Below are 25,149 nucleotides of genomic sequence, written 5' to 3'. Positions count from 1 at the left end.
GAGATCCGAGGCTGTGAGGGGAGGAATATCAGGAGATGGCAAAGATTTCCAAAAGAGGCTCTTACCCTGAGATATGCTGGTCCAGCTCTCTTTATTCTGTGATGTCCTAGGGGAGAGCAGGGCAAAAGAGAATGAACAGGGAATGTCAGGGGTTTATATACACTTTGGACAGGGTGGGCTTCCCAGGCTCTCTGCCAACCCCGTTGGGGCAGGAAGGAGGGATCCAGGGTTATCTTGATCAGAATCACAGGGTCCCGGGGAAGGGGGCACAGAGTGTCCATGCGCTCACTGTAACATTTGGACTACCTGGTTATGTTTTCATCCAAGCAGGAGCAAAACAAGACCATCTTGAAGCATCATGAACATCAAAGAAACCATCAGATGTATCAAGTAATCTCATACCAGTTTCCTTTGAAAACAACCAAACTAAACACTGCAGTTCATGTCCCTGTGTTTCTGCAAGTCTTCCTTGGAGTGTAGAGTAAAAAAATACCATATACCCACAGTAACTGCATTAGCCTTGCAAGCCTACAAATATTTTTATTTGGGATTTCATTCTCAACAAGTCACTGCTCACATTCCTACAAGAATAGCAAATTTTATTTTTTAATTTTCTTTTTTTTTTACATTCCATCTACACTGACAGGTTTGCAACTTGATTTTCTGGCCCCATGTAAACAGAACTTTATTTTAGCATCAGGCTGTCACATAATAATTTCTTCTGTTCTTTTTTTAAGTTCTATTAAGTGACATTCTTGAATTTGTAGAACAATTTTGAAGAAACCTAGAAATTAAAACAGTTGGTGGTATAATACTATTCTCCATTCGTAACAAAACAAAAAAACTATGTGTACCCATGGTTCAAACTCTCAGAAGAATTTAGGGCTGTGACTGAACCAGTCTTACCATGCTTGAATTTCACATGCCATTCATTCAACTAGCTCAGGTCTAAGGAACAGCATTAAGCCACTCTTCATTGACATGACACAGAAAGCACAGATCACCAACTCTAAGTATCAGATGTGCTTAAAACTGCCTGCTGCTGCCCTTCTCAAAAAAAAAAAAAAATTATTAGCCATACATCAGCAAAATGTGGTAACACTAAAATGTACAAAGACCTATGTGAACCAGGCTGCATGCATTTGAATTGAAAAAGGGCAAATCAGAAAAGCAACATCTCTCTGAGAAAGCAGCACCCATAGTCCTTATGGTTTTCCAAGAGGAACATTAAAATCACGGGCATATGATTTATCAAAAAACCTCTGTGTTGATGAACACATTTACAGTTACTATAGGACCACACCTGGAGTTCACCTGAAAAAAAAAAAGGAACCAACCCACCAGGTAAGATCCCTAGCAGTTGAACTTTGACTTGTAGTATTTAATGTAAAACACACTCAAGCATTAGGTGTTAACAGTCCAACTATGTAATCTGACTGCTACAACACAGAACAAACCATACAGTCCAGTTCCTTCACCAGCAGCTTGAGTCCAGACATCCAAATTAATATTCAAAAGGATCAATCAATTCTCTTTATTTACAGCCATATTGAAATGGATGGAAACGACATGGATATGAATGCTAACAATCTGCAGACAATTTTCAGTTCCCCCTGCATCTCACCAGTCTGACCAAAGTGGCACTACTGGGATGACAGGGTTAGATAAGGAAGGCAAAATGCAGAGCAGAATGCGTTTTGAGGATTTTCCATAAATTTCTGACTCTCCATATACATCCACAATGGTCAAATTTGCTTACCATTTCAAGGGCAGAGCACAATTAAGACATGCCAACAGCCTGGAAGTCCCAATTTCATCTCGAGGCCTATGTCTTGGCATTGGTGCCTTTACCCTCTCTCAGTCCAGCTGTGGCACTAACAGATGTTTGTGATATACCATAAAAGCATCAGTGGCTCAGAAAATCTAACAGGCACCAAGTATCAAATTGTACTCCCTCAACAACACAGGCTAAAAGAAAAGAAGACCAATATCCCATCCTGACTCCCCCCAAACTCACACACACACATCCCACCTCAAACATAACAAAACAAATTCTACTTTCTCTCCTTTGTCTACAAAAAAGTTTCATAGGATACGAAACTGAGCCTCTTATATGAAACACTACTCAGCTCACTGGAAGAGGACCCAGAACAGATATTTGCCATGCTGTTTGCTACACCACTGGAAGACACCACCACAGCAGTGCCAGGACAGCTATATGAAACAAAACTTAATCCTACATAACAGCCACAAGCCACGTAATAAAACTTCCATTATGTAATACAGCTCTAAAGAGCCAGCTGTGATGATCAGCAGCCTTTATGCTCATGCTGCAGACGGGAGCTGAGCGTTGGCTGCAGAAGCAGGACATGTATTCCAACTGTCTTCTGACAGCTGCACTTATCCACACTCCTTCAGGCTAAAATCTGTCCATCTCTTCCTACAGGCACACTCCAGCAAGCCTCTAAGCACTGAATTTTGAAAATTCAACTAGGCTAGTTTCTCTCAGAGGAGGTAAGCACATAATAATTTCCCCCTCAGCCAGCCTCATCAAAAGCAGTGAAGATTCAGGAGGCATGAGTCAATATGTGCTTTTCTGGTAGGTTTCATGCTCTTTAGCTCTCTGTGTTGAAAAGTCCTTTACTCCACTAATAACTCCTTGCAGAATAAAGGCAACTAAAAGTCAGTAACACTACTGGAATCCAACTCAAACCAATGAGTTACTTTATTACAGTTCCTTAAAAGCTCAGCAATTAAAATTAGCTGTATTTTAAAGATCAGTTTGAGCTTTTTTCCCATACAGGAGGTGAATCCCAAATTTTCAGCATATAGTGACCAATTTCTCTACTATCTTAAAATGCTTAACTTAGTTCTTATTTCTGCCTTCCAAAAAGTGCTTGTAGCTAGAAATCAGGGAGGGAAAACTACAATGAATAATCAGATGGAGCAGCTGCCTTTCAAGAAGGGTTTAAAAGGTTTGGGAGCCTTCAACTTGGAAAACAGATGCCTGGGTGATGAGGAAGAGCAAGGTTGAATGCACAGCTACATGAGGCCAAGTACAGAACTAGTATTTGCCAAGCCCTGTAACAATAGTTTCAATGACTGTCCCTTTTCCTAGCAGGAAATTCATTTAAGAAGTACTTTTTTTACACAGCACACAGACAAAATCAGAAATCTGTTGCCACAGGAAAATGCAGAAGACAGATTCAAAAGAAACTAGATAAATCCACTGAAGACAAATCCAAATTAAACCAAATAAAAAGGGAGCTACACCCTAATATCACTGATCCAAGTGGTCCATATGTTGGGGAGGCATGAAAGGAATGGACCCCAGAGAGTGGGCAGCCTTGTGGCCCCTCCTGGCACAGCACCTGCCACCATCCAAGACAGAGCACAGACACCTGTCTCACCCATCTGATTTCTTTCAGTCTTGCAGACACTCGCATTTCTGAATATACAATTACCAAGAGCTCAACTAATAAATGGTGTGAACAGAACAATATTTTGGTCTGTAACTGAAGGTGAACAAGGCAAAAGCTTTTATAAAGTTGCAAGAAGAAACATCCTTATAAAGGAGGACAACATAATCCATTTTTTTAAATCCTCCAATAAATACATGCATTCTTTCAGCAGCATAAATTCAGGACACTAAGGAGATTTTCAATCTTACTAATCTTGACAAAGTTTTCTGAAATAAAACCAGCATGGCAGTAATGTAATTTTTTTCCTATTTCATATTAAATAAATGAAATATTAATCATTTTGTATAATCACCACTTAATTGAGTTTTAATCACTACCAAATATCTGGGGGGCAAGCATGAAATATTAATTATCTAAAACCTACACAAGATGTATAAAACATTTCAGACATGATCTCTGACCCTACAGCATTTAAGAAGCAAACCAACCAATCCATCACAACACTTTCTCCAACTTCATACAGAGAAAATTATGCAGTATTCAATACTCCCTTAAATATTCAGACTTCTTCTGTATAGCTGCAGCCAAAGAATACAAACCCCATAATCTGAAGATTTATAAAACTAAAACAACCACTAAGATCATCTTATGCCTGCAAGGCACAGATCATCCAATTAAACACAAAACCATGACAAGTAAGAAGAGCATCTCCTCTCATCCTTGCAAATGTCCCATAGAACTTTATGTCCTGACAACTGGCTAGATGAGGATTTAGAAAAGTGTTCCATTTTGACCAACACCTCCCAAAAAGCAACATAACACATGGATGGGTCTGTATGGTAGCTTACTGAGGGTGCTTTTCATGAAAGCATCATGATGAAATCTGCTGAGTTTGGCTGGGGTAGAGTTAATTTTCTCCGCAGTAGCTAGTTTGAATTTGTGTTTAAACAGTGTTGATACCACAGGGATGTTTTAGCTATTGCTTGTACCTCCATGCCAGTGAAGAAGGCTAGGGGTGCACAAAAAGTTGGGAAGATAGTCAGGACAGCTGATCCTAACTGTCTAAAGGGATATTCCATATCATATGGCACCATGATAAGCATATAATGCTGGGGGAAGAAGGAAAGGGGGATGTTCAGAGTGATGACAGTTGTCTTCCCAAGTAACCACTATGTGTGATAGAGCCCTGACTTCCTGGGGGTGGCTGAACACCTGCCAGCCCACAGGAAGGGTTGAATGTATTTTGCTCTGTGGGCACAACCTTTGGTTCAACAGCTTTTACCTCAACCCATGTTTTTTTCTAACTTCTACCACTGATTCCCTTCCCCATTCCACTGGGTGAGAGTGAGGAAGAGGCTGTGTGGTGCCTTGTTGCTGGCTGGAGTTAAACCACAGCTCTCCTTTTTGGGTGGCAGCCTGGGGTTTGAACATTTGGAGATGATAACAGGTTAGACTGGAAGGGGCTAGACGGAATTCATAGCTATTATTGCTGTTTGGCTATTAATCAGCAGGCCCCTGGGCCTGCACGGCTTGCTTGCCCTACTGCATATCAGGCTCTGGTACCCATCACTCGCTGCTTTTTGCTCTCACTGCTTCCTGCACTGCTGTGCTGCTTGTCATCCTACTCTGCTGTGCCTGGGAACAATCTGATAGCAGCCGTGGCCATAAGCCTGGGCTGGCAGGTGACCAGAGCATCGCTGCTGTGTTGGACAGGCTGGAATTCCAGTGTGACTCAAGTCAAAGGGATTGTCACCTGTGGATGAGCCCACACCTGAGCAGAACACTCCAGAGTGCCTGTGGCTGCAGATAAGCCCATGCCAGAGCAGGTAGTGTAGCTGTGTTTGTGTCTGTGCTGCAGAAGGTGTACCTCCAAAGGGATTGGGGCCAATGGATAAAAGGCATCTCAAGGCAACTCTGCATAAATCCATGCCACAACAGGTATACCCTGGCTCATAGATCAGGCTCCACTTGGAGCAAGTACAACCCTAAGGATTGCAGTCCGTGGATAAATCCAAGCTGTAGCAGGGTCAATTTCATCACACTGTTAAGCCCCAAGGTCTGGTCCAAAGGGACCAGAATTATGTTATGGGAATTATAACAGCAGAAAATACATGAACCAAAAGAGGACAAGCCTTACAAGGAACAGTGCAAATGCAGCAGTAACCTGACCTGAACTGGTTGTGGTGCCCAATAATTCCACACAAGTAACTCCACACCATCTCTCCTGAGTGCTCCCTATAAGAGATGCAACCGCTGAGTCATGGACTAAATGAACCCAATGTTCATTGACTAAGAGAATGATATCTACATATTATACCAAAGGATGTGAGTGAAGGGTGGTGAGGGTAAAATGACGATGTATTGGATAGTGGGGGACCTGAGCATGATGTAAATGGGATGGAATCAGCAGTACAGAATGTGCTGGTTTTGGCTGGGGGAGCATTAATTTGATTCACAGTAGTTACTATGGGGCTATGTTTGTGATTTGGGCTGAAAACACTGTTGATAACACAGGAATAATTCAGTTATTGCTGATCAGTGCTTGCACAGAGCCAAGGCCTTTTCTGTGCCTCACACTGCCTCAGCGGGGAGGAAACTGAGGATGCACAAAAAGCTGGGAGAGGACAGAGCCAGAATAGCTGTCTTCAAGTGACCAAAGGCATATTCCATACTATATGGTGTCATGCTCAGAATATCAGGTGTGGGAAGAAGGGCAAAGGGAAGATATTCAGAATGATGGCATTTGTCTTGCCAAGTAACTGTTATGTGTGATGAAGCCTGGGAATGGCTAAACACCCACCTGTCCAGGGGAAGCAGTGAACAAATTCCTTACTTCACTTTCCCCATTAAGCTGTCTTTATCCCAACCCAGGAGTTTACCAGCTTTTACCCTTCTGATTCTCTTCCCCATCCCACTAGGAGAGGGTGAGCAAGTAGCTGTGGAGTGTTTCGTTGACAGCTAGGGTTTAACCATGGCATGAAACACAATGTGGCTTTCAGACAAATAAAAACCTCTGGAAGATTTACAACATTTTCTGACAAACTTAGGCAAACATCTGGAAAACCATGGTGAATGCATAATTTTTAGGTAACACTGTGATAACATTTCTAGATAACTTTGCTTGGAGTTACAATTTGTTTGAAGACAAATCTCAGATCAAAACTACATGAATTTAAATAGAAAAAAAAATTTAAATTGCAAAACTTTGTACCCAGGTTCCAGAATCAAGGTGCAGGAGGAACAGGATAGCCAGCTCTGGGAAATTATGGGGGAGAGTTTAACACTACACAATGGCAATGTCTGTGGCTCCTTAAGGTACAATGCCAATTGTATCACGAGTCAAGCACTGCCAAAGGCTTTTCAGGCCAAGAGGAAAGTAGATGCGATCAAGGCCTTTAAACAAAGCAGAAAAAAGAATCCCAGAAGTTAGTCTTTCTCAATAGAGGGAATGAAACTGATATCCAGAACTTTTTTACTTTTTTAAAAACAAGGTTTTATTAAAGGCCTTAAGTTCACTAGCTAAAAAAACTCTCCTAACTATCAAACAGTACAGACTGAAAGAGGGCCCCCAGCCCATAGTCAGAGTAAGCATTGCTTGATGTGAGAAACAGCATGTTACATGGCAAGAGATAATTCGGTGGTACTTGGTCATGATACTTAGAACTCAGTAAAAGGATATCAGAGATCCCTCTTCCTCTTCTCTGTTAACAGCAGGATCTGCTCAATTCAATCTATTGAAACCTATCTGTCTTTCCTATGGCTTTTAATCCATGGCTTTAATCCACAGCCTCAAAGATCAGCTATGAATAGAAGTTATAATTTCTTAAACTAAAATAAGAATATGTGACAAAAATCACAAAGAAATGTGCCTCTGCCTGACAGCAGAGCCAACAGCGGAACCCCACTTTTCCAAATGACACTGCCTTTAGCCATGAGGCCATACTTTTATATTGCATCCTAGAGACTATAGTATAGCATAAAAACACACTGAATGGAAAAATATCTTCAAATACATGAAGTCATGAATGAGGAAACTAATTATTTCTAACATAAGACAAGCTCTAAAAAAGTAAGGTTTTTTTCCTAACACTTAAAACTGGGTTCTTCTGCATCAAACAGAAAGTCATCCCCATCACCAAGATTCATAATCAACTTTGCCAACAGCCTCATCTGAGGAGCAGAGCTCTGAGGAGGTGGGGAGCTTGGGCTGTGTCTCCACCCACAGATGTATTCCCTCCAGGTCAGGTTTGAGGCTTATTTGCAAGGCACACATGTAGGCAGCTTGTTTTGAGACTGCCTGATAGCAGAACAGAGTATTCTTGGGGGACTGTAAAATCCAGCACTATTTATGCACATAAAATTCTGATCAGAGGCTCAAGATGCAGGGTTTCCTTCAAGATTAAATCCACAGTGTGCAACAAGAAACCCAGAGTGACAATCCTACACACTGGTACAAGAAACTGGTACTGGTGCTTCTGATATGCTTTTATTTGAAAACTCTTCACCTCTTTTGTTTTGGTTTCACTGTATAGATCACTTGGATGGTCTCTCTTACCAAAAGAGGTGGTTAGTGTTAAATCAATCCTGATTTACCAGCCCTGTCACCAGCCACAGAAACACAAAATTTGAAAACTGGACTATCCAGAAAAATATATAAATCACCAGATTATTTAAAAATATTCAGGGAAAAAAAAAATAACCAACCAAATAAAGCAAATTAGAGGAGCAGACATAAGACAGACTTAGGAATGTATAAACTCACCACATAATGTAGCAAACATTCAGTTCCATGGATATTTAATCAGTTCACATAAATAAAATTTGAAATAAGTATCTAAGACTGCCTTAAAATGTTCATTAAAGGAAAAAGACAGCAGCAAAACCAGCCTCAGCATGAATTTCCTAACCTAGTCCCTATCAGACAGGAAGGAGCTGAGAAAGATACCATGAGCTGGCACAGCAATGTCAGGAATACAACAGCAGTGAAAAAAATCTGGTGCTTAGAAAAGATACTACCAATACTCTCAGCCTAAATGTTGTATGGATCTGTTTTAGAACAGTCTGTAAGGTTGGAAAAGGTATACTAGGCATTTCCCTTTCTGCATCCTCCACTGTACCACCTTCCCATCTCCCCAGCTACTGGAAAGGAATGGTGATTATTTGAAATTTTTCTCTCCAATATTGCCACAGTCCATGCCTGGATGTGCAACATTCAGGACATATTCATAAGATGTTCTCAATACAAAAAGGAAGGAAGACAGATTTTTATATGCTGCTCATTAAATATAAATATTTCATGTCATCATATCAATTACATGTGTAGCAGCAGGCAAACTCCAGATAGTGCCAGCTTGATATGAAATTAAGAGAAATCTTTGGAGAAACCCTCTCATAATAGGGGGCTGGGCACATAACTCTATTTTTCAGATCCTGAAACTGTGCTTCCTGCATTCCTAAAGCAAAAACAAAACAAAAATGTTCCTTTGGGGTTTTTTTGCATCTGTGAGGTGTCCAAAAGGACAGATCTGCAGAACAGAGAGGTATAAGGGGAAGGGCGCAGTAGCAATTGCAGTCAAGATCCACCCCGCCCAGCTAATGTGTTTTGCCAGGATATGGCAATGATATGGCTGTTTTCCAATCTCCCACCCAGAAGGACTTGAGTCTCTCTTGCTCTCCTGGAAGTGAACAAAATTTAACTTCAGGCAATTGGAGGAGACCAAGCCTCAAACTTTTGTGCTGGCAGTGTTTATATTCAAAATTGAAACAGAGTGCATGTATTTATGCACTCTATGCACTTACATGAAATGCATAAATATAGGTGCAAAGACCTATTTTCACCAGCATCCTATCTCTATCAGGAGATAACAGTATAATTTTGGGGATACTGTTTAAAAAAGCAGCAAAGACAGAATTATCTCTTTCTCCAACACACAGAAGCAGATGCCTCAAATTCCTCATATAAGCACTCAAGACAAGGCCCACGCTGTGTTATTGTAACCAATAGTCCTAATGTCTCACCCCTTTCCATCTTTCAGTTTGTGTGTTCAGTCTCTGAAGGGGTATAATGGGAATAAATGCTGCAAACATAGGTTTCTCTCTTCAAAGAGCATCTAAACCACTGAGCAATAGTGAAGCTTTCCACCTAGCTTAGCACATATTTCTCTTTTAAGTGGAAAAGAGAGATAATGTCAACAATTGACATAAATCAATTCTAGTATACCCCACCTAGGGTAGGAACCCTTTCAAGGATTCATCCAGAGGACACAAAGGAGACAAAACTGGCCTCCCACACCCAGGGCAAATGGCAAGCTTTTTTGAGAAGTTCCACTCTCACGACACATTGTAAACCTGGACTTTAAATTCCCTAGTTTTTGGAAGTGCTTAAACAAAAACAGCCTTTGAAAGTCTGATACTGTTTTGATGTGCTATTATTTCTATTTTGACCTAATCTACTCAGCGGCATTGACCCAAGTTTGTAAAATATTAGACTGTCTTAGGACTGCATATTCAATGAATTGTTAAAAAGGAAAAAAAAAAAAGGAAAACAAAGAACCTCACACAAGCGTTAGTTTCTGTGGTATTTCAGAGTGCAGAACTAGGAAGACAATAAGTTAAACTGACTTAGTCAGCTATCCAAAGAGGTGAGACGCAGGTGGACACTTTCATTAATTCATATTCTACACAAATAAATACTGGCATCACTAACAGGCTGAGGTTAATTAGATCATCAGAAAGTCATTAAGATTAGAAGACAATCCCAATACAAGTACAGTTGAGTGGTAAATGTGCAAATGCATAAAACAAAAGACTTAGGCTAAGAATCTGGAGGTATCTATTGATCTCAGATTCACTACTAACAGGACACACTGAATAAACATAATGGTTACAATTTGTTAATTCCACATGGAGAAGAGTCCAATCCAGAAAATTTTCCTCCAGACCACTCATATGCCTGTAGAGATTTCATGCCATTGACAAAACACCTTGCTTGGAACTTCCAAAAAAATTCCAATGTTTGTAACTTCATGAAAAAGAAGGGCTTGTTGCAAAGTGCTCATAGTAAAATCAAAGCAGTTGCCTTATACTGAATGGATTAAGAAACCACGAATCAGAAATCTTAAGTTTCTAATTCTACTACAAACACCCTGCACGACATTTTCAATACTTTCTGCCAACTCACTCATCAATACAAAGCTACACATCTGTACTGGATGTGCCTGGAACATTATGTGACATATTTAATATTGCTTAAGTACTATGAAATCCTCTGTGAGAGATGGCAGACAAGCATACTTTTTGTCATTACAATTAACTGCAAAATTCTGTTTTCCCATAAAAATCTGGCAATGATTTCTGAAGCATAACAGCATGAATTGCTCTTTATTTGACTTGTGTTTGAATAAAGCATGAAGATACACCATAAATGTACAAATAGATTTAATCTAATTTGGAAGATGGACAGTTAGAGAAGCTGTTACCATGAACACAGAGCATGTATCAGTCTAGAACATCATTAAGAAAGAATTTCTCCTCCAGAACAACATAAAGCACTGAAAGAGAAAAGATCAATGATTTTTTTCAGCAGGGATTAAAGTCAGGTACCTGATGTAGTTTTGCCACTTTCAGCCCATGTTGTAGGAACAAGTATCCACATGTGAGCACCTCTGTCCCTGCAGGTGCAGGCAGAGCAGGCAGGCAGGAGCTGTACCCAGCCCAGCAGAAGGATGCCAGCCCTTCCAGCTGTCACCATCGTACCAGTGCAAAGGTGGCAGGTACATCCCTGCCATCAAATGGCTGCAAAAACTCCTGTCAGGCTGAGGGACAGACTGGTCCAGACACATCTGGCAAGCCTGCATAGACATGAGATCAATTCCTTTGCAAGAGTCATTTGCTCCTGCTGATGGCTTCAAGAGTCAGACCTCAGTCCTTCCTCAAGACCTGGGTGTTTACAATGCTCACACACAAGGCAGTCACCTTCAGGGAGATGTCCAGGGAGTAACCATCAGGACTAGACTAACACCTGCAAATACTCACACTAAGATTATAAGTGCCTTCCCTACTACAGCAAAAAAGGCTGCCAAGCTTTCTCTACACAGTATCAGGAAACCCAGTACTAACTGTCCCTTCATAACCTTGCTTCATGGCATGTCGAAATGTTCTTTCTTGAAGGAAAGAATTTTTACAAAGGGTTCCTTCTTTCAAGCCTCTCTAGATCTTTTTTAAAAGCTTGCTGCAGGAACATTTCAAAAGGGAACTTCTCAAAAGTTATTAATTTGGCTCCATCAGGCACTTCCTGACAGTGGGATATTTGCAGACAGTGCTCATTTTTTTCCTCCGTTGGACTTGCTTTTGGAAATATCTTAAACTGAATCTATTTAACTGAACTTGAACCTTCATAAGAAATTTAGTATCTTCACAGTCTATTTTCTTCAAAGGGAACAGATTACCAATTAGGATTGGAGTTCAAACTCCACAAACATGAAGCCCATTCTGCTCCTTCCTACCAGTGAGAGTTCTGCCTTCACATCCAATACGACTGGTATGCTCCAGATGAACTCCAGGGTTTCTGTCACACACTAACAACCCACATGGTGGAAGCCTGCATCTGGAGGTTTCGGAACAAGGCAGGTAACATTACAACTAAAGTCAATCAGATTATACATGCTGCATGTGGCACTGACAAAGAAGACAAAAGTAAAGCAAAATCTTGTATAGTGTCTCTGCACCAAATGTAAAAACTGCCTTCATATCTTTTTATACAATACTTGAAACATCTTATCTGCATGAAACAAAGAATTAATGTCTTTCTTTGATCCTAGGCAGGAGTTTACATACATACCTTTCATTAAAATTGATGCAAATGAGATATCATTTCAGTTTCACTAGTTTTTAAAAGTTAACATAGTACATGAATTTTGGCTTCCTTCTCTTTTCACTACTTCACACTTGCCTATCAGTCCAGATAGTATTATTAATGTATCCATACAGTTGCAAATTAAACAGTTTTTACATTACAAAAGCTCCCATAACAGCTTTAACACATCCTTACACACTTTTGCAGAAAAACTCTCAACTTTAGTCACATCTTTTTCCAGATGTGTAATTTGAGATTGAAAAATTAAGTCCATTAAGCATCTGAGAATTTACATGGCATCAAAATAATTTTGTATTATCCATGGTTTGTGCCTGCCCTTGTCCTCTACACCTCACAGGGTGCTGCGCATGCTGTCTCCTCTGCCTACTTTCCATCTACATTAAGCAACAACCATATGTTTATTAAAAACATTCCCCTAACACTCTTTTGCCCTGACAACAACAGCAGCATATTCCAGGGTTGATATCCTATTAAAAGGAGAAGGTATAAATACCAAGGAGAAGGGGTCTGTACCCCTTTACAAGGCAGCCAACTGCAACAAGGAATCACCCATTCTGCAAAGGGAATTCTTGGGTGAAGCTACAAGCTGAACTCTCAAATCTCTAGCCTAACATACAAAAATGAGAAAAAACATGCTAGGAAATAGATATTCAGGCAAAAGGGACAGGATGGAAATCTTTCAAGGGAAAAGGATTTTAATTTTTTTTTTTTAATCTGCATCCAACACCTAACTGCAATACGTGGGAAATGGATTTATAAGGCACTTTCAAGGGCAGATGGTACAGCCTTTCCTTCTGCAAGTGGGAAGCAGTAAAGAAATGACAGGAGAGGCAAAACCCATGTGGGAAGTGGTTGTGCCAGGGCTGAGTCATAGATGGAACTGAAGAAAGCCTAGAAAAGAAATAAAAGAGGAAAGCACAGAAAAAAAAAAATTCAAAAAGAGAACAGGAATGCAGCAGCCAGGGAACTGGAAACTATTGCAAATCATGAAATCAATAACATAAAAAAGAGAGAAGAAAGCCATCCTAAACCAAGAAGGGTGGAACAACAGTCCAGCGAAGGGCTGGGAGGAAGAGGAGGAAGAAACCAGGTCAGAGCCGTAGGTGCAGAGAGGATTACGTGGCAGCTTGAAGATAAGGTTAAAGAGCTTGAGCTTCAGGCAGCAAGAGATGAGGAGCTGGAAAAGCAATTCAAGGCAGAGAAGATATAGCTGTAGCAATGAGAAAAGGTGGCAAACTGTACCTTCAGGACAGTGAATAGGAAAGCAAATTGAAATCACACAAAAGAAAAATATAAAATAACCCCAAATCCACAACAAAAAGCCAGCAACCACCCAGACTTCAGAAGCTGATCTGAACACTGCAGGAACATTTTCAGAGCCAGGACCGATGTTCCCAAATGAACCACTCAGTGAGTTTCTTTTGCTCACTTCCTCACTGCCACAGCCCTTCATCCAGCTTCCTGCCTTCTCCCAAGCTATCCTGAGCTCACCCCTGCACAGTCTTCTCAGGAGTAAGAGACTACAGGGAATAGCACCCCTCTCCTTCACAGTTTCTCCTTTGACTTCAGTTAGCATCAGAGAGCTCTCACAGGCTTTGGCAGCATCTGATTTTTTTTTTTATGAGTCACCTTCCCTTCTGCAAGAGAGGAATAAACCCATGAACAGAGATTCAAGTAAGAGTGGGGTTGAAGCACACATGGTCTTCTCAGTTGTCTCAAAGCAGGCAATCAGCCTTCTTGCTCCTCACCAGGATCCTGGAAATTGTCCAGCACCTCCCAGACACTTCTTGGGGTGGGGTGGGGTGGGGTGGAAGAGGTACTGGAAAATTCAGCATGAAAAACAGATAGTTCTGGGAAGTAAGAGAAAGTAAAAATGGCCAAAATTCATGAAGAAGCAACATTTGTTTCTTCCTGTTCTGCCTGTGCATTGCACAGCCTTGTACAGATGCCACAGGCAGGTGGCACAGGCTTATCAAAAGCAGCTGGATGCCTTCACTGCACCTGTGGAGCAGGTCACACCACAATGTGGGGCAAGGGGAACAGCAGCTGACGTGTCTCACCACAGCAGCACAGGAGCGACAGAGCGGCGAAGTCTCTGCAAACACACACAGAGCAAGAACAAGTATTTCACCCTGTGCCACTGCCCAGCAGCAACTTTTTCCAGTGTTTCATCACTGTGGATGGCTATCACAGAAATAAATGCATATTCACAAGCTATTCTTAGCGTTCACCAGAGAGGCGATTACCAAATTACCCAGTTACATAATCTCTTTTATATAATCACTACGATGCTTTTCTCCTTATGCAACATGGACAGTGACCGTGGCTGGCTGAAGTAGCTGCTTCCTCAAGGAGAGCTACACCGGCACCTCCGTGAGTGAACACAGTGCATAGTGCAGGGGCACAGAGGAGTGACATCAAGAGCTGCTTCAAGGCAACCAAACTTTTCAGTGTGTGTGCCTTCAGCCTGGGGAAGACACCACCATCCCCCTGCCCACAGGGCTCACGAAGCTGCACAGAGCAAAGGTCACTTGCACCTCAAGCTGGTTGAGACAGCAAAACCAAAGGCACCCAGCACCCTCCAGGCAGCCCGTCCCAGCATTCACACTGGAAGCAAGTGGGATGTCTCCACTGTCTTTTAATGACCTTTGGGCAGAGCCTGGGATTAAGGCTTTAATAAAAATAGGAAGTCAAGATTACTACAGAATTAAAACAAGCTTAATCCAAATCCCTCTGGCTTTGTGCCACAGTTGTACCCGTGGTTTTTGTCCACAGGGAAAACCAGGTGAAGCTGCAACCTTGATGTGTTCCCACAGGATGCCTTGTGACAGGCATACAGGCACACAGAGCTGGCAGTGTGGGTCAGCATACCCACGCCAGGAAGTTTCACCAGCCAAGTTTTGGGCATATTCCAATGTGTCCCCTACAATATTTTCAGGATCCCATCCAATGTCTTCTAGGAACACTGCAGATACCTATCCAGACAATTGCCACATACAGGGTATAGTGAGACCCAGTTTGCTAATATTCACCCTGGGCTTTAAGGAGTCAGCATCAGTACTATTACTCACAGCACATGAAAAAACAATTCTAAGACCTGGATTTCAGAAAACAGAAGCTCCAAGATCTACAGATGACCTGCAGATTCTGAAACATTTTTCTATCACCACACTGCAAGCTCAGCTGATTACATGGTGCTGGCATTATGCGAAAGCCCCAAACTGCCTTAGGTTTTGCTCAACATTATGCAACTTGTAGTATCTGGCTATTATTAGGCACTAATGCCTCTTCTGCTCTCTAGCTTCCCTAGAAATACAGGTCATCCTGAGAAATATGCAGGCAAACATATGCAGCCTTAGTGTAGCTCTATAACATGATTTATTCAGGGATGCATGCACACAAGTTTAGGAACAGACACCACTATCATTTCAGCTACAGAAAAAAAAAAGAAGCAAACTAATGTTCTCTTCCACTATATCAAACTACAGGATGACCCAGTTCTGAAGAGTTTAAACCTAATCCCATATGCTATTAGTATTTCTGTATCACAGCCAGAGATGTGAATTGCTTTAGTCAAGAAGCAGATCAGAGCAGAACTGGGGTCCCTGATGCAAAACCCCACTGCACACAGTGCAGTGCATCATGGCAGCGCTGCTTGATAGTTCAGGATCAGCAGGCATCCTCTACACCACTGCTGCTCAAAACATTATGGTTATCATTACTGATAAATGTTTGGGATAGGCAAGACAGCACTCAAGATAGGAGCATCTTATGTCAGCCTGAAAAAGAAAAGCAGAACTCAAAAAAGTAGATTTAAAATTTCTTACGCACCCATCCTCCCCATGTTTTTTTTTAGGCTAGACAATTGTCTGACCATTTGAAAGCAGCGTGTTCAGAGATCATGTATCCTCTCTTTTGGACTGAGATTCTGCCAAACTTAATGGCACTTGAATAACTGAAGGTGGACTTTTATATACCCATTACTCTTCCTGTAATAGGTTAAACCCCTGGCTCCAATTGCAGCAGGGAAATAAGGCCCTGAGTTGTGAACTCACACTGTAAGAGAGCCAGCAGTGAATTCCTGGATCTCACTTACACCAGTATTGAGAGAATTATCTGTAGCAATGAGCAATGTATTTTTCCCCCACAAGGAGCAGAAATGAAAGAAAACACTTGCTTGACTCATCATTGCCTTGTTTTTGCATCAAAAGCTGAAGCACTTACAGTCACCCACCAACCAGACTGAGAAACACCACATTTAGAGATATAATTTACATTTACAGATATGAGGAAAGCAGAAAAGAATTCCCTCAGTTAAAAGGTTTTCTATCCACTTTAGTGAAGAGATTTAATAAAATTGGGAGAAACAAAACACTGAGCAATTCCCCAGGTACAGACCCTTACACTATCTGTCTAAACAGTGCTGCATAGCTGGATATCAAACTCCTGTGCTGACACTAAAGGGACTGTGCCAAAAGCAGCAAAGTATAAACACCTGGCCTTTTCTGGTTAGACAAGGAGCATCTCCTGTCCAGAAAGGAGAAAAACAGACTCCAAACAGGACACACAGAAGAATTTTATTGGTCTACCTACAGCCATCAGACAAGCATGCAGGAAGACACAACTGTGCCAGCCAAAAAACCCCAAGTTTGCAGAAATTCTAAATAAGTTCAAATCAGTCATTGATTTCATTTTTCTTTACTAGTATATGTTCCCTGACAGAGCTCCAAATCTATTGACAACCAAACCCTCTGGATCACAGGCACGCTACCTGCTCTCAACTCCATAGCAGCACAAGCCTGTCACTGTAACTATACTGGTGGCAAGATCAAGGTAAGCAGAGTAGGTCTACAAAAGCATCCTGCTCCCTTGGGTGTTAGTGCCACTGACTGAGGCCCAAAAAGATGAACATGCACAACAAAACACTCCTCTCACATCAAGTATAACAGTGCTACCCATTGTCTTCAGTATGCTGTCAGTGAGATCCCTGCCACCTTCCCACATGCTCACATTCCTCTCATACTAATTTCATTTCAGGGTTCTCCAGTTCTTCATACTCCCAGGGAAAACCCAAACATACTGTACTGCATGTAACTAGAAAGGCCTAAGAAAACATAAAGTGTAATTACCTTAGAAGGACAAACCTTTAGAGGTATTGGCTACATTCCTGGGGTCCACAGCCCTCACATCTTATTCCAGCAGCACAAGACCTTGGAATGAAGGATCTATCCTCAAAACTATTGCCAGCTCTTTAGTTGCCTGATGCCTATCAATGTCAGAGGTGGGACACCAAGCCAACTGGCATAGCATCCTTCTTACTCCAGCTGGAAACAGTGAGCTGCTTACAGAGGGCTCTTGTGCAGCCAGGACTGGAGTCTTAGGTACACTCCCACCACCCTGCTTCACCACCCTTCACAAATGGCCACTTTCCACTGCCTCTGAACTTTGAAACTAAGGCCCAGATTACTTCACAGTCACTTTCAATCAAAGTCCAAGGTTTTGGGGTTTTTTTAAGACCTCCAAATGAGAGAGGTAGAATGAAGGGTGCAGCAGAGGACTGCTGTGTTTGTAGCTACCCTTGGCTGGACTTGAGGACAACAGTCCCTCCCATGTTGCACCTGATGCTGGACCTTTCCCAGAAACACAGTCTCCATCCATGACCCCCTCCTGCCCCACAGATGGGAAAAGCTGGGGAGGCCTGGTTGAGCACTTCTGCTCTGAGAGACACTTGGCAGGTGATCTGGGAAAATGGTAAGACTAATTTTTCCAGAATAGTATCTAATGGCATCTTTCAGGCAAAGGAAAAAAAATCATACTCTGCTAGTTTCCCCTTCTAGTAGAGCACAGAAAAGGTTTCCATGATTGCCTTCCACTCCAGTACAAATGCAGCATCACTTAGGGACACAGTTTACCTTTGGCTGTGTTAAGTTTAGCATTGGACTCAATGACCTTAAAGGTCTTTTCCAACCAAAAGGATTTTATAATTCCCATTAGGAGATATCTAATCTATTGAAACAAGAAGTGTGCTACCAAAACAAGCAATCCTGCTCCAAGCCATACATTCTTTCTACTCCCTTACAGCAAGTTTCATGATGCTATACCATGGCACAAACCTCTGCTGAACCAATGGAAAACTATTCCCTCTCACTTTTTCCCCCAGACCCTTTTTTGTGGCTTAGTCACTCACACCATCAGTGGGTTGATATGGTCCTTTAGTGTTCCCAGGGTCACTAGAGCTACAGGAGCTGACAAAACCAGGGATTAGAGACCACCCCTGTCAGCAACAACCCACACCTTCATTGCATGAGATACAGATAAGAACCACCTCTTGCTAGCTCCTTTCCTTTAAAAAATTTCCCAGACTGAAAGCTGAGTCATTGAGAAAGCAGGAAGAGATTTTTAGTTGAGCTATTTAAAACACAGGTGTAGCTAACACCAATTTAGCTAGAAGATGAAGAGACACTTCTGAAGAAAGACATTTTTAACTCAGCAGTGATAACTCTTCCATTTAATATGTGAGAAACCTGTCAAAATACATTGTTCTCAAAAGGGAGAGAAAAAAAATCATTCAACAAACCCAGATTCTCCTCTCATGCCCTTCTGAAATACTAGCCATGGCATTTCATCTCATATCTTACTGTTCTGGTATCAGCAAAGTGATAATATCCACTATTTAGGACCTTAGCTTTCCCTTGTCTTTAAACTACTATTTAATGCCCAAGATCCCAGGCTGTGTTCCCAGACTTCAGACAGACCTAAGATTCATTTCCCAAAAAATACTATTCAAGCAAACAAACAAAGAAAAGCTTTTAGAAAGGCTTTGCCTCTTGCTAGTCCAAAGAGTTTATATTTGCAATAACAAACTCTAACAGGATTTCAACAAAACCTTCAGCAAAACAAACTCATCTGTATTGCTGAGGATACAAAGCAACACAGTGTTGTCAAAAACCAGACACAAAAATTAAAATATGCTAGCTTTATATAATAGTTTTTCATACAGATTTTATTTTTTTATATCACAACAAATTTGAAGTAAATTGGTAGCCACCTTGCCCCAGCAAGATATAGTTTAAATATAATTTTTTTTTTTTTTTTTAATTCTGTAGCGTAAGTTAAGCACTAATCTGTTTCTGCCTGTAAATTCAGCCTACACTTATGACCAGAGCAAGCCTCTATATGGGCATAATCATCACAGTTTTTCCAAGACTCTTCTTCGGGAAGAAAACCAAAATTAATTTGTATTAACCCAAAGAGTTTCAATTGAGCCCTTTTTTCTATTGATTTTAGCTAAATCCATTTTAAAAGAGCACCTGAAGTCTAAGGGCTTGCTTTGGCTGAGTTTAACCTTTCAGCCACCTGCATTAGCTGAGTGGAAAGTAGCAAGAGGAAATAGACAACTTCCCTTTTATGAAGAAAGCATAACAGAAAGTGCTAAATATTTTTGACTGCCATAAGAAAATACAAACAGATTTTACAGATGTTTTTTCTAATTTAAACAAAAAAAAAAAAAAAAAAAAACAAAAAACCACCAACCAAGCCCAAAAAACCCCATTTGCACCTCCACTTAGAGGATGCAAATGGCAGTCGGCCACCCATTCCCTACCCACAACCAACACAAATCTGTCTCCTCCTCAGCAGGAGCGGAGTGAGAAAAGTGTGTGAGCTCAGTCCTGCTGCCTGGAAATCACAGCCCATCTCGCTGCTGTCAAAGGCAGGGAAGGCTTGCCAGCACCAGTTGGATCTCCAAACTATAAATCGTAAAAAAGCTCTTTCCTGCCTTCCCTCAGCAATGCAATAGCTGCTTTGCAACCAGCTGCAGAAGGGTAAAGGATAAAAAACACCAGAAACTGTTTAAGCAGCTAAATCATTTATGTAACCAAAACTAAAAAGTAGGAGAGGGTTAGTGGCCACATCTACACTAACAACTCTGTAGTAGAATTTTTGAGATAGATTTTTTCCCCTTATTCCCCCAACCCCCATGGAAAGAGCATGAGTTAAAACATCAACAGGGCAGTATCCATATTCCACAGAGAGGGACATCACAGAGACAACAACACTGGTGTCATGCACATTTGTACACTCAAGGGTATATACACTTCTACAGTACTTTATAGAAAGGAAAACCTGACCACTAATGGATAGAAAAAAATACCAAAAATGGGTGGAGAGGGGAGGATGCAGCAGTCCTCACAAATTCTTGAACTCCAACTGTGCTACCTAATAATTTAAAAATTATTAAAATGTAGGTTTTTTCTTTAAGACTGGTGGGTTTCCTCATCTTAACATTCTCGTTCCTACAAAGACTAAAAAAAAAAAAACAAAAAAACCCAAAAAAAACCCAAAACACAAACAGTCAAAGAAAAACTAGAAACAAACCTCTTCAGGAAGGACAGAAATTTTTGGTTTCTCTGATTTGATAAAATCTTTCATGTTGAAGCCCACTTACAAGAATAATAATAAAAAGCTCAATACAGCAGTTAACCAACTGAGGAGTACCAGCCAACTTTGCTGTTACTAAAACAAATCTTGTATGACAGACTGTCGGGAGTATTTGAATTTTCTTTCAAGACAACACATTTTGCCATTCCTATGACATGTCCATTTTCTTGTTCTTTTTAAAAAAGGCACTTGACTCTTGCATAGTATCTTTCATCTGACAAATTAACAAGAGGACTCTACTGATCACTAGACTCTCCTGGATACAACATAGGAGCCAACCAGAGGTGTAGGCATCTAAAATTATTTGATAGTTTTGAAAGTTGAGGCTACCCAGCAAGCTTCTCTGCAGCAGCAACAATAAAACACCATTATTACCACTGTAGCACAGATAGGGTCCTCTATAGGCCTGCAACAGCTCTGTTCAGCTTCCCCATCCTTGAGCTGAGCTTCAGCTGCTGAGCTCTCCTCCATCCAGCACTGCTACAGCTTGTGAGAGAGAAAGCAAGCACTCAGTCTGAGATGTAAGCCCCACAGAGACACTGGTACCCTCATTCAGGCTGAAAATAAGCTTGCTTTATCAGGAGGTGGGGGGACTGCCTGTTTAGTTTTATTTTTTGCCTATTCCAAAGACATCACTATTCATTAAAGTCATATTTAAGCTCAGACAACCAAAGCCCTTGGGATCACTGATTAAAGAGAAGCAGAAAATACTGATATATATGCCCCAAACAGTCATCACTTCAAGGACCTCCTCAAATCTTTCCATAAAACTGAGAGCCAACTGAGACAAAATACAGTTCTGCTGACAGAACCACGAGCCAAGCTAGCAAGCAAGACTACTGGTTATTTGTGAGTGAAGAAATCATAGATGTCAGTACTGTGAGTACACCAGTCATCCAGGCTCCTGGTGAAAAAGGGCATTTCAAATAACTGCAGTTAATAACACACTGCTATCTCCAAGTAGTCAAATTAATTTGAAAAAGACAGATAAAGATTCAACAGTCTTCATTTCTTCCTGCAAGAACCAAAATTACCTGTCAAATTGTCCACCTCATTTTACCTTACTTGTTAAGCTGTTCAACTGCAATTAAGTCATGAGCAAAACACAGGACATCTTTAGCTTTTCTCCCCTAATAATGTCTTCTCAGAGGAGAGCTTTCTGGGTCTTGAGGCTGGAGATTTTTCTACTACCATGGTCTTTGTGGTTGCACTGAAAAAGCCCTCATCACACAAGAAAACTCAAAATTAATTCCCTTCTCCCACCATCACACTGGTCTGGCTGTTTCTGTAATTAGTGCATCTCAAGCTTGTCTAGAATAAGGAGAGGTATTTCAGCACCAAGAGCCAGCAATTTCTTATGTGTAAATCCTGCTTTGATGGTGATGCCTTTTGTCACCTTCATGAAACCACCCACCAGCACATGCCCCTGCCCCTCAAGCCCCTCTTCTGCATCTTCTGCCTTTACATCAGGAACAGCAAACCCTCAGTTCCTCGTGGGAGAGACTGCCACAGCCAGCTACTGACTAGACTTCAGTCTGAAAATACGAACACACACACTCCCCACACCCAAACTCACACCCACCATGAACTTGATGTATACTTAATTGTCAAGTTCATTCCTTTCATCAATATAACCATAAATAGTGGTTTCACAACACATAAATATTTTACAAGTATTTTGGGTAATCTACCCAGGGAAAACATAGTTGGAATCGGTAAACTACTGCATAGTGCCCTGGCAGACTAAATGGGTTCCTCCCCACAGTACCTGGGTAAGAGTCAGAGCCTTTTGCAAATTGATGAATGAAAACCATATTTCTCAGCTCTGTTCAGTAATTACTAAGATCATGTTGGAGTTGCAAACAGATTTAAAACGATTGCAACAATGTTATTTCAGATAATATCCAGTGCAGAACTTTGTCCAGAAGACATCAAAAGTTTCATGCACCAAAAATCTTCAAAGCAACCAGATGTCTCCGATTAAGTTTGTTAAACCCCCAGCACCCCATTTCTGGGCATGTAGAATACAGCCTTATTTACACAGCATCTCATTTTAATAGGCAATGTAAGAACTCCCGAGAAAAAAGAAAAAAAAATCCACAAAACCAGATGGCAAAACAAACATTCTAGATTAAAAGAAAAAAAAAGGGGGAAAAAACCCACAATTAAAACCAGTACAAAAGCTTAAATAACAGCAACACTGGCTAGACCCAATGAGGATTTATGCAAATTACTTTTTGCAGTCAGGAATGATCTTTTTCAGCAGAATACACGTTAAGAGAGCAGAGACGTCTAATCAAAGGGATCCTGGAGGGGTGAAACCTTTCAGTGTCTCAGATGAACACAATCTCTTGGGGAAATGGTGGTGTTTGTTTCATTTAATCGACATTTTGCTATTCCTGCTTTCTGAAGAGCTGCTGTGGAGTCAAGTGCAATTAAGGGCCAGAACCAAGGCCAGGTTTACAGCCAGGGAAAAGAGATGCAAATCAATTAACCTGTAAAGAGTTATGCTTATTTACATTAAGCAATGATTTTGATCTGAGTGTTTTAATGGGATGATGCTGGATGGCACAGTGGGCAACACACCAGAAATCATTCATCCACGTAGGTGGCATAAACATGTAGTAAACATCATTTTCATTAATTATATCCATTACCAAAATTAGTAGCTACACAGCCAGCACTCTGGTTTCCATATATGGAGTTTGGTGGCATGCCGTTTTTTAAAAAAAATTAATTAATGTCCTGTCTAAACTGCTCTGTCACAGAGGCAACACAGCTCTTTCACCTCTCGGACACTTTCAGCTACATTGCTTCTGGGTTTCATGAACGTAGAGATGTGCCTAAGAGAAGCCCACGGGTGTTTCCGAAGTCACCCTGGCACGCTGCCACCGCACGTGTCCCGGCGGTGACTCCAGCTCGCTGCCGAGCCTGCCGCCGGGAGCCGCAATCCTCCGGCTCGGGGGTGCTGCTGCCCCCCTGCCCGTCCCCAGCCCGAAGGTTAAACCACAGACGAGAGAAAACGTCTCGCCCCCAGAAAACATCTGCCTGCTGAAAAAAAAAAAAAAAAAAAAAAAAAAAAAAGAGCTGCTTTCCCAACCCACTCATCCAGTGTCATCCCAACCCACGGGAGGGAGGTTTAAACTAGGCGATCTTTAAAGTGTCTTCCAATCCAAACTATTCCATGCGTCTGGAACTGCGTAGCGCAAATCCGCCCTGCAGTTAATGAAAGCTCCTAGTTCACTGTTTGTTTGGTTGTTGTAAGTACGAAAGCTGCGCTATCCAGGTTTTCCCAAAGTTCAACCACGCTGCACGGTGCCGCCCGGCTCCTCGGGAGCTGACACCGCTGCCCCCCTACCTACCTCGCAATGGACACTGCCCACGAAATGCAAATAAGAGAATAATGAAAATAAGAGACGCGCCTTCCGTCTAACCCTTACTGACTGGCGTAGGCTTTGCGTCCCCTGGACAGCCTGCCACTCTGCTGGGAATGGGCAGCTTCCAGCAGCTTGTGCCCCTGCGTATAGGTCCCGCGTTACTCCGCTCCATCACACGGCGGATAATCTTCCTCTGCTCCAGCAGTAAGACCGCGGACACGCGGCGAGCCCGGCCGCCGCGAACGCCCGTGACCACGGCGCCCGCAGCCGCGCCGGGGCCCGCGCAGCCCGGCCCCGCGGCCCCGCCGCACTCCCGACCGCGCACCGCCCGTGGAGCCGAGGCCGTTCCGGCGAAGACATGAACCCAACATGAATCGCCTCCGCGCACGCCCCCCGCCTGGGCGCGGGCTGCAGCTCCCCTCCGCCAGCCGCGCAGGTCCAGGTCGCGACCGATGGCGGACCCGCGGGGTGAACCCGGCGCTGCCGCGGCCGCCGCCGGGCAGGGCAGCGCTCCCCACACGGCCCACCTCACCTCCCACAGCAGCGACAGCAGCAGCGCGACCCCGGGCTGGAAGCGCTTCATCTCTCCTCCTCCTCCTCCTTTCCCTCCTCCTCCCGCGGCGGCGGCGGGCTCGCCCCTCCGCCTCAGGCGCGCACGGGCGCTGCCGGCCGCGCCATCCCCGACGGCGGGGGAGCTCCGGGCGGCAGCCGCACCGCGGGCTCACGGCAGCCGGGGGAGGCGGCCGCGAGTAACCCGCACCGGGGGCAGAGGGACGAGGCGGGGTAGAGCGGCGGTGGGGCGGGGAGGGGGCGGGGAAGCCCCGCGGCAGGGCGAGGGCGGGCTGACCCGCTGATCCCCTCAGCGGCAGCGTCGGCGGCCGGGGCCGAGCGAAGCAGGGTCGGGGCGAGGCCAGGTGGAGACCCGCGGTGCTGGGGCGGGAGGCACAAAGACGCCGCCGCCGGGGGCGGGCGGAGCAGCGGCCTGCCCCGGCCCCGCCCCGGCCGCTGCCCGGCCGGGAGGGGGCGGTGGCGGCGG

The 25,149-nt window shown here is 42.9% G+C and overlaps 1 protein-coding gene across 1 annotated transcript in view; it reads right to left on the bottom strand.

The window, feature by feature from the left end:
• VOPP1 (VOPP1 WW domain binding protein) overlaps positions 1 to 24,823 on the bottom strand; it is a 62,790-nt gene extending 37,967 nt beyond the window's left edge. Inside the window, exon 1 of the mRNA XM_021531479.3 lies at positions 24,646 to 24,823. Within this exon, the coding sequence (XP_021387154.1) occupies positions 24,646 to 24,696 (51 nt within the window). The 5' untranslated portion in view covers positions 24,697 to 24,823. The remainder of the gene's footprint in view (positions 1 to 24,645) is intronic.
• Positions 24,824 to 25,149: the final 326 nt, after the last annotated feature.

Source organism: Lonchura striata, chromosome 1 (assembly GCF_046129695.1).
Source record: "Lonchura striata isolate bLonStr1 chromosome 1, bLonStr1.mat, whole genome shotgun sequence".
Lineage (NCBI taxonomy): Eukaryota > Metazoa > Chordata > Aves > Passeriformes > Estrildidae > Lonchura > Lonchura striata.
This window is presented reverse-complemented; position numbering and strand designations above follow the sequence as displayed.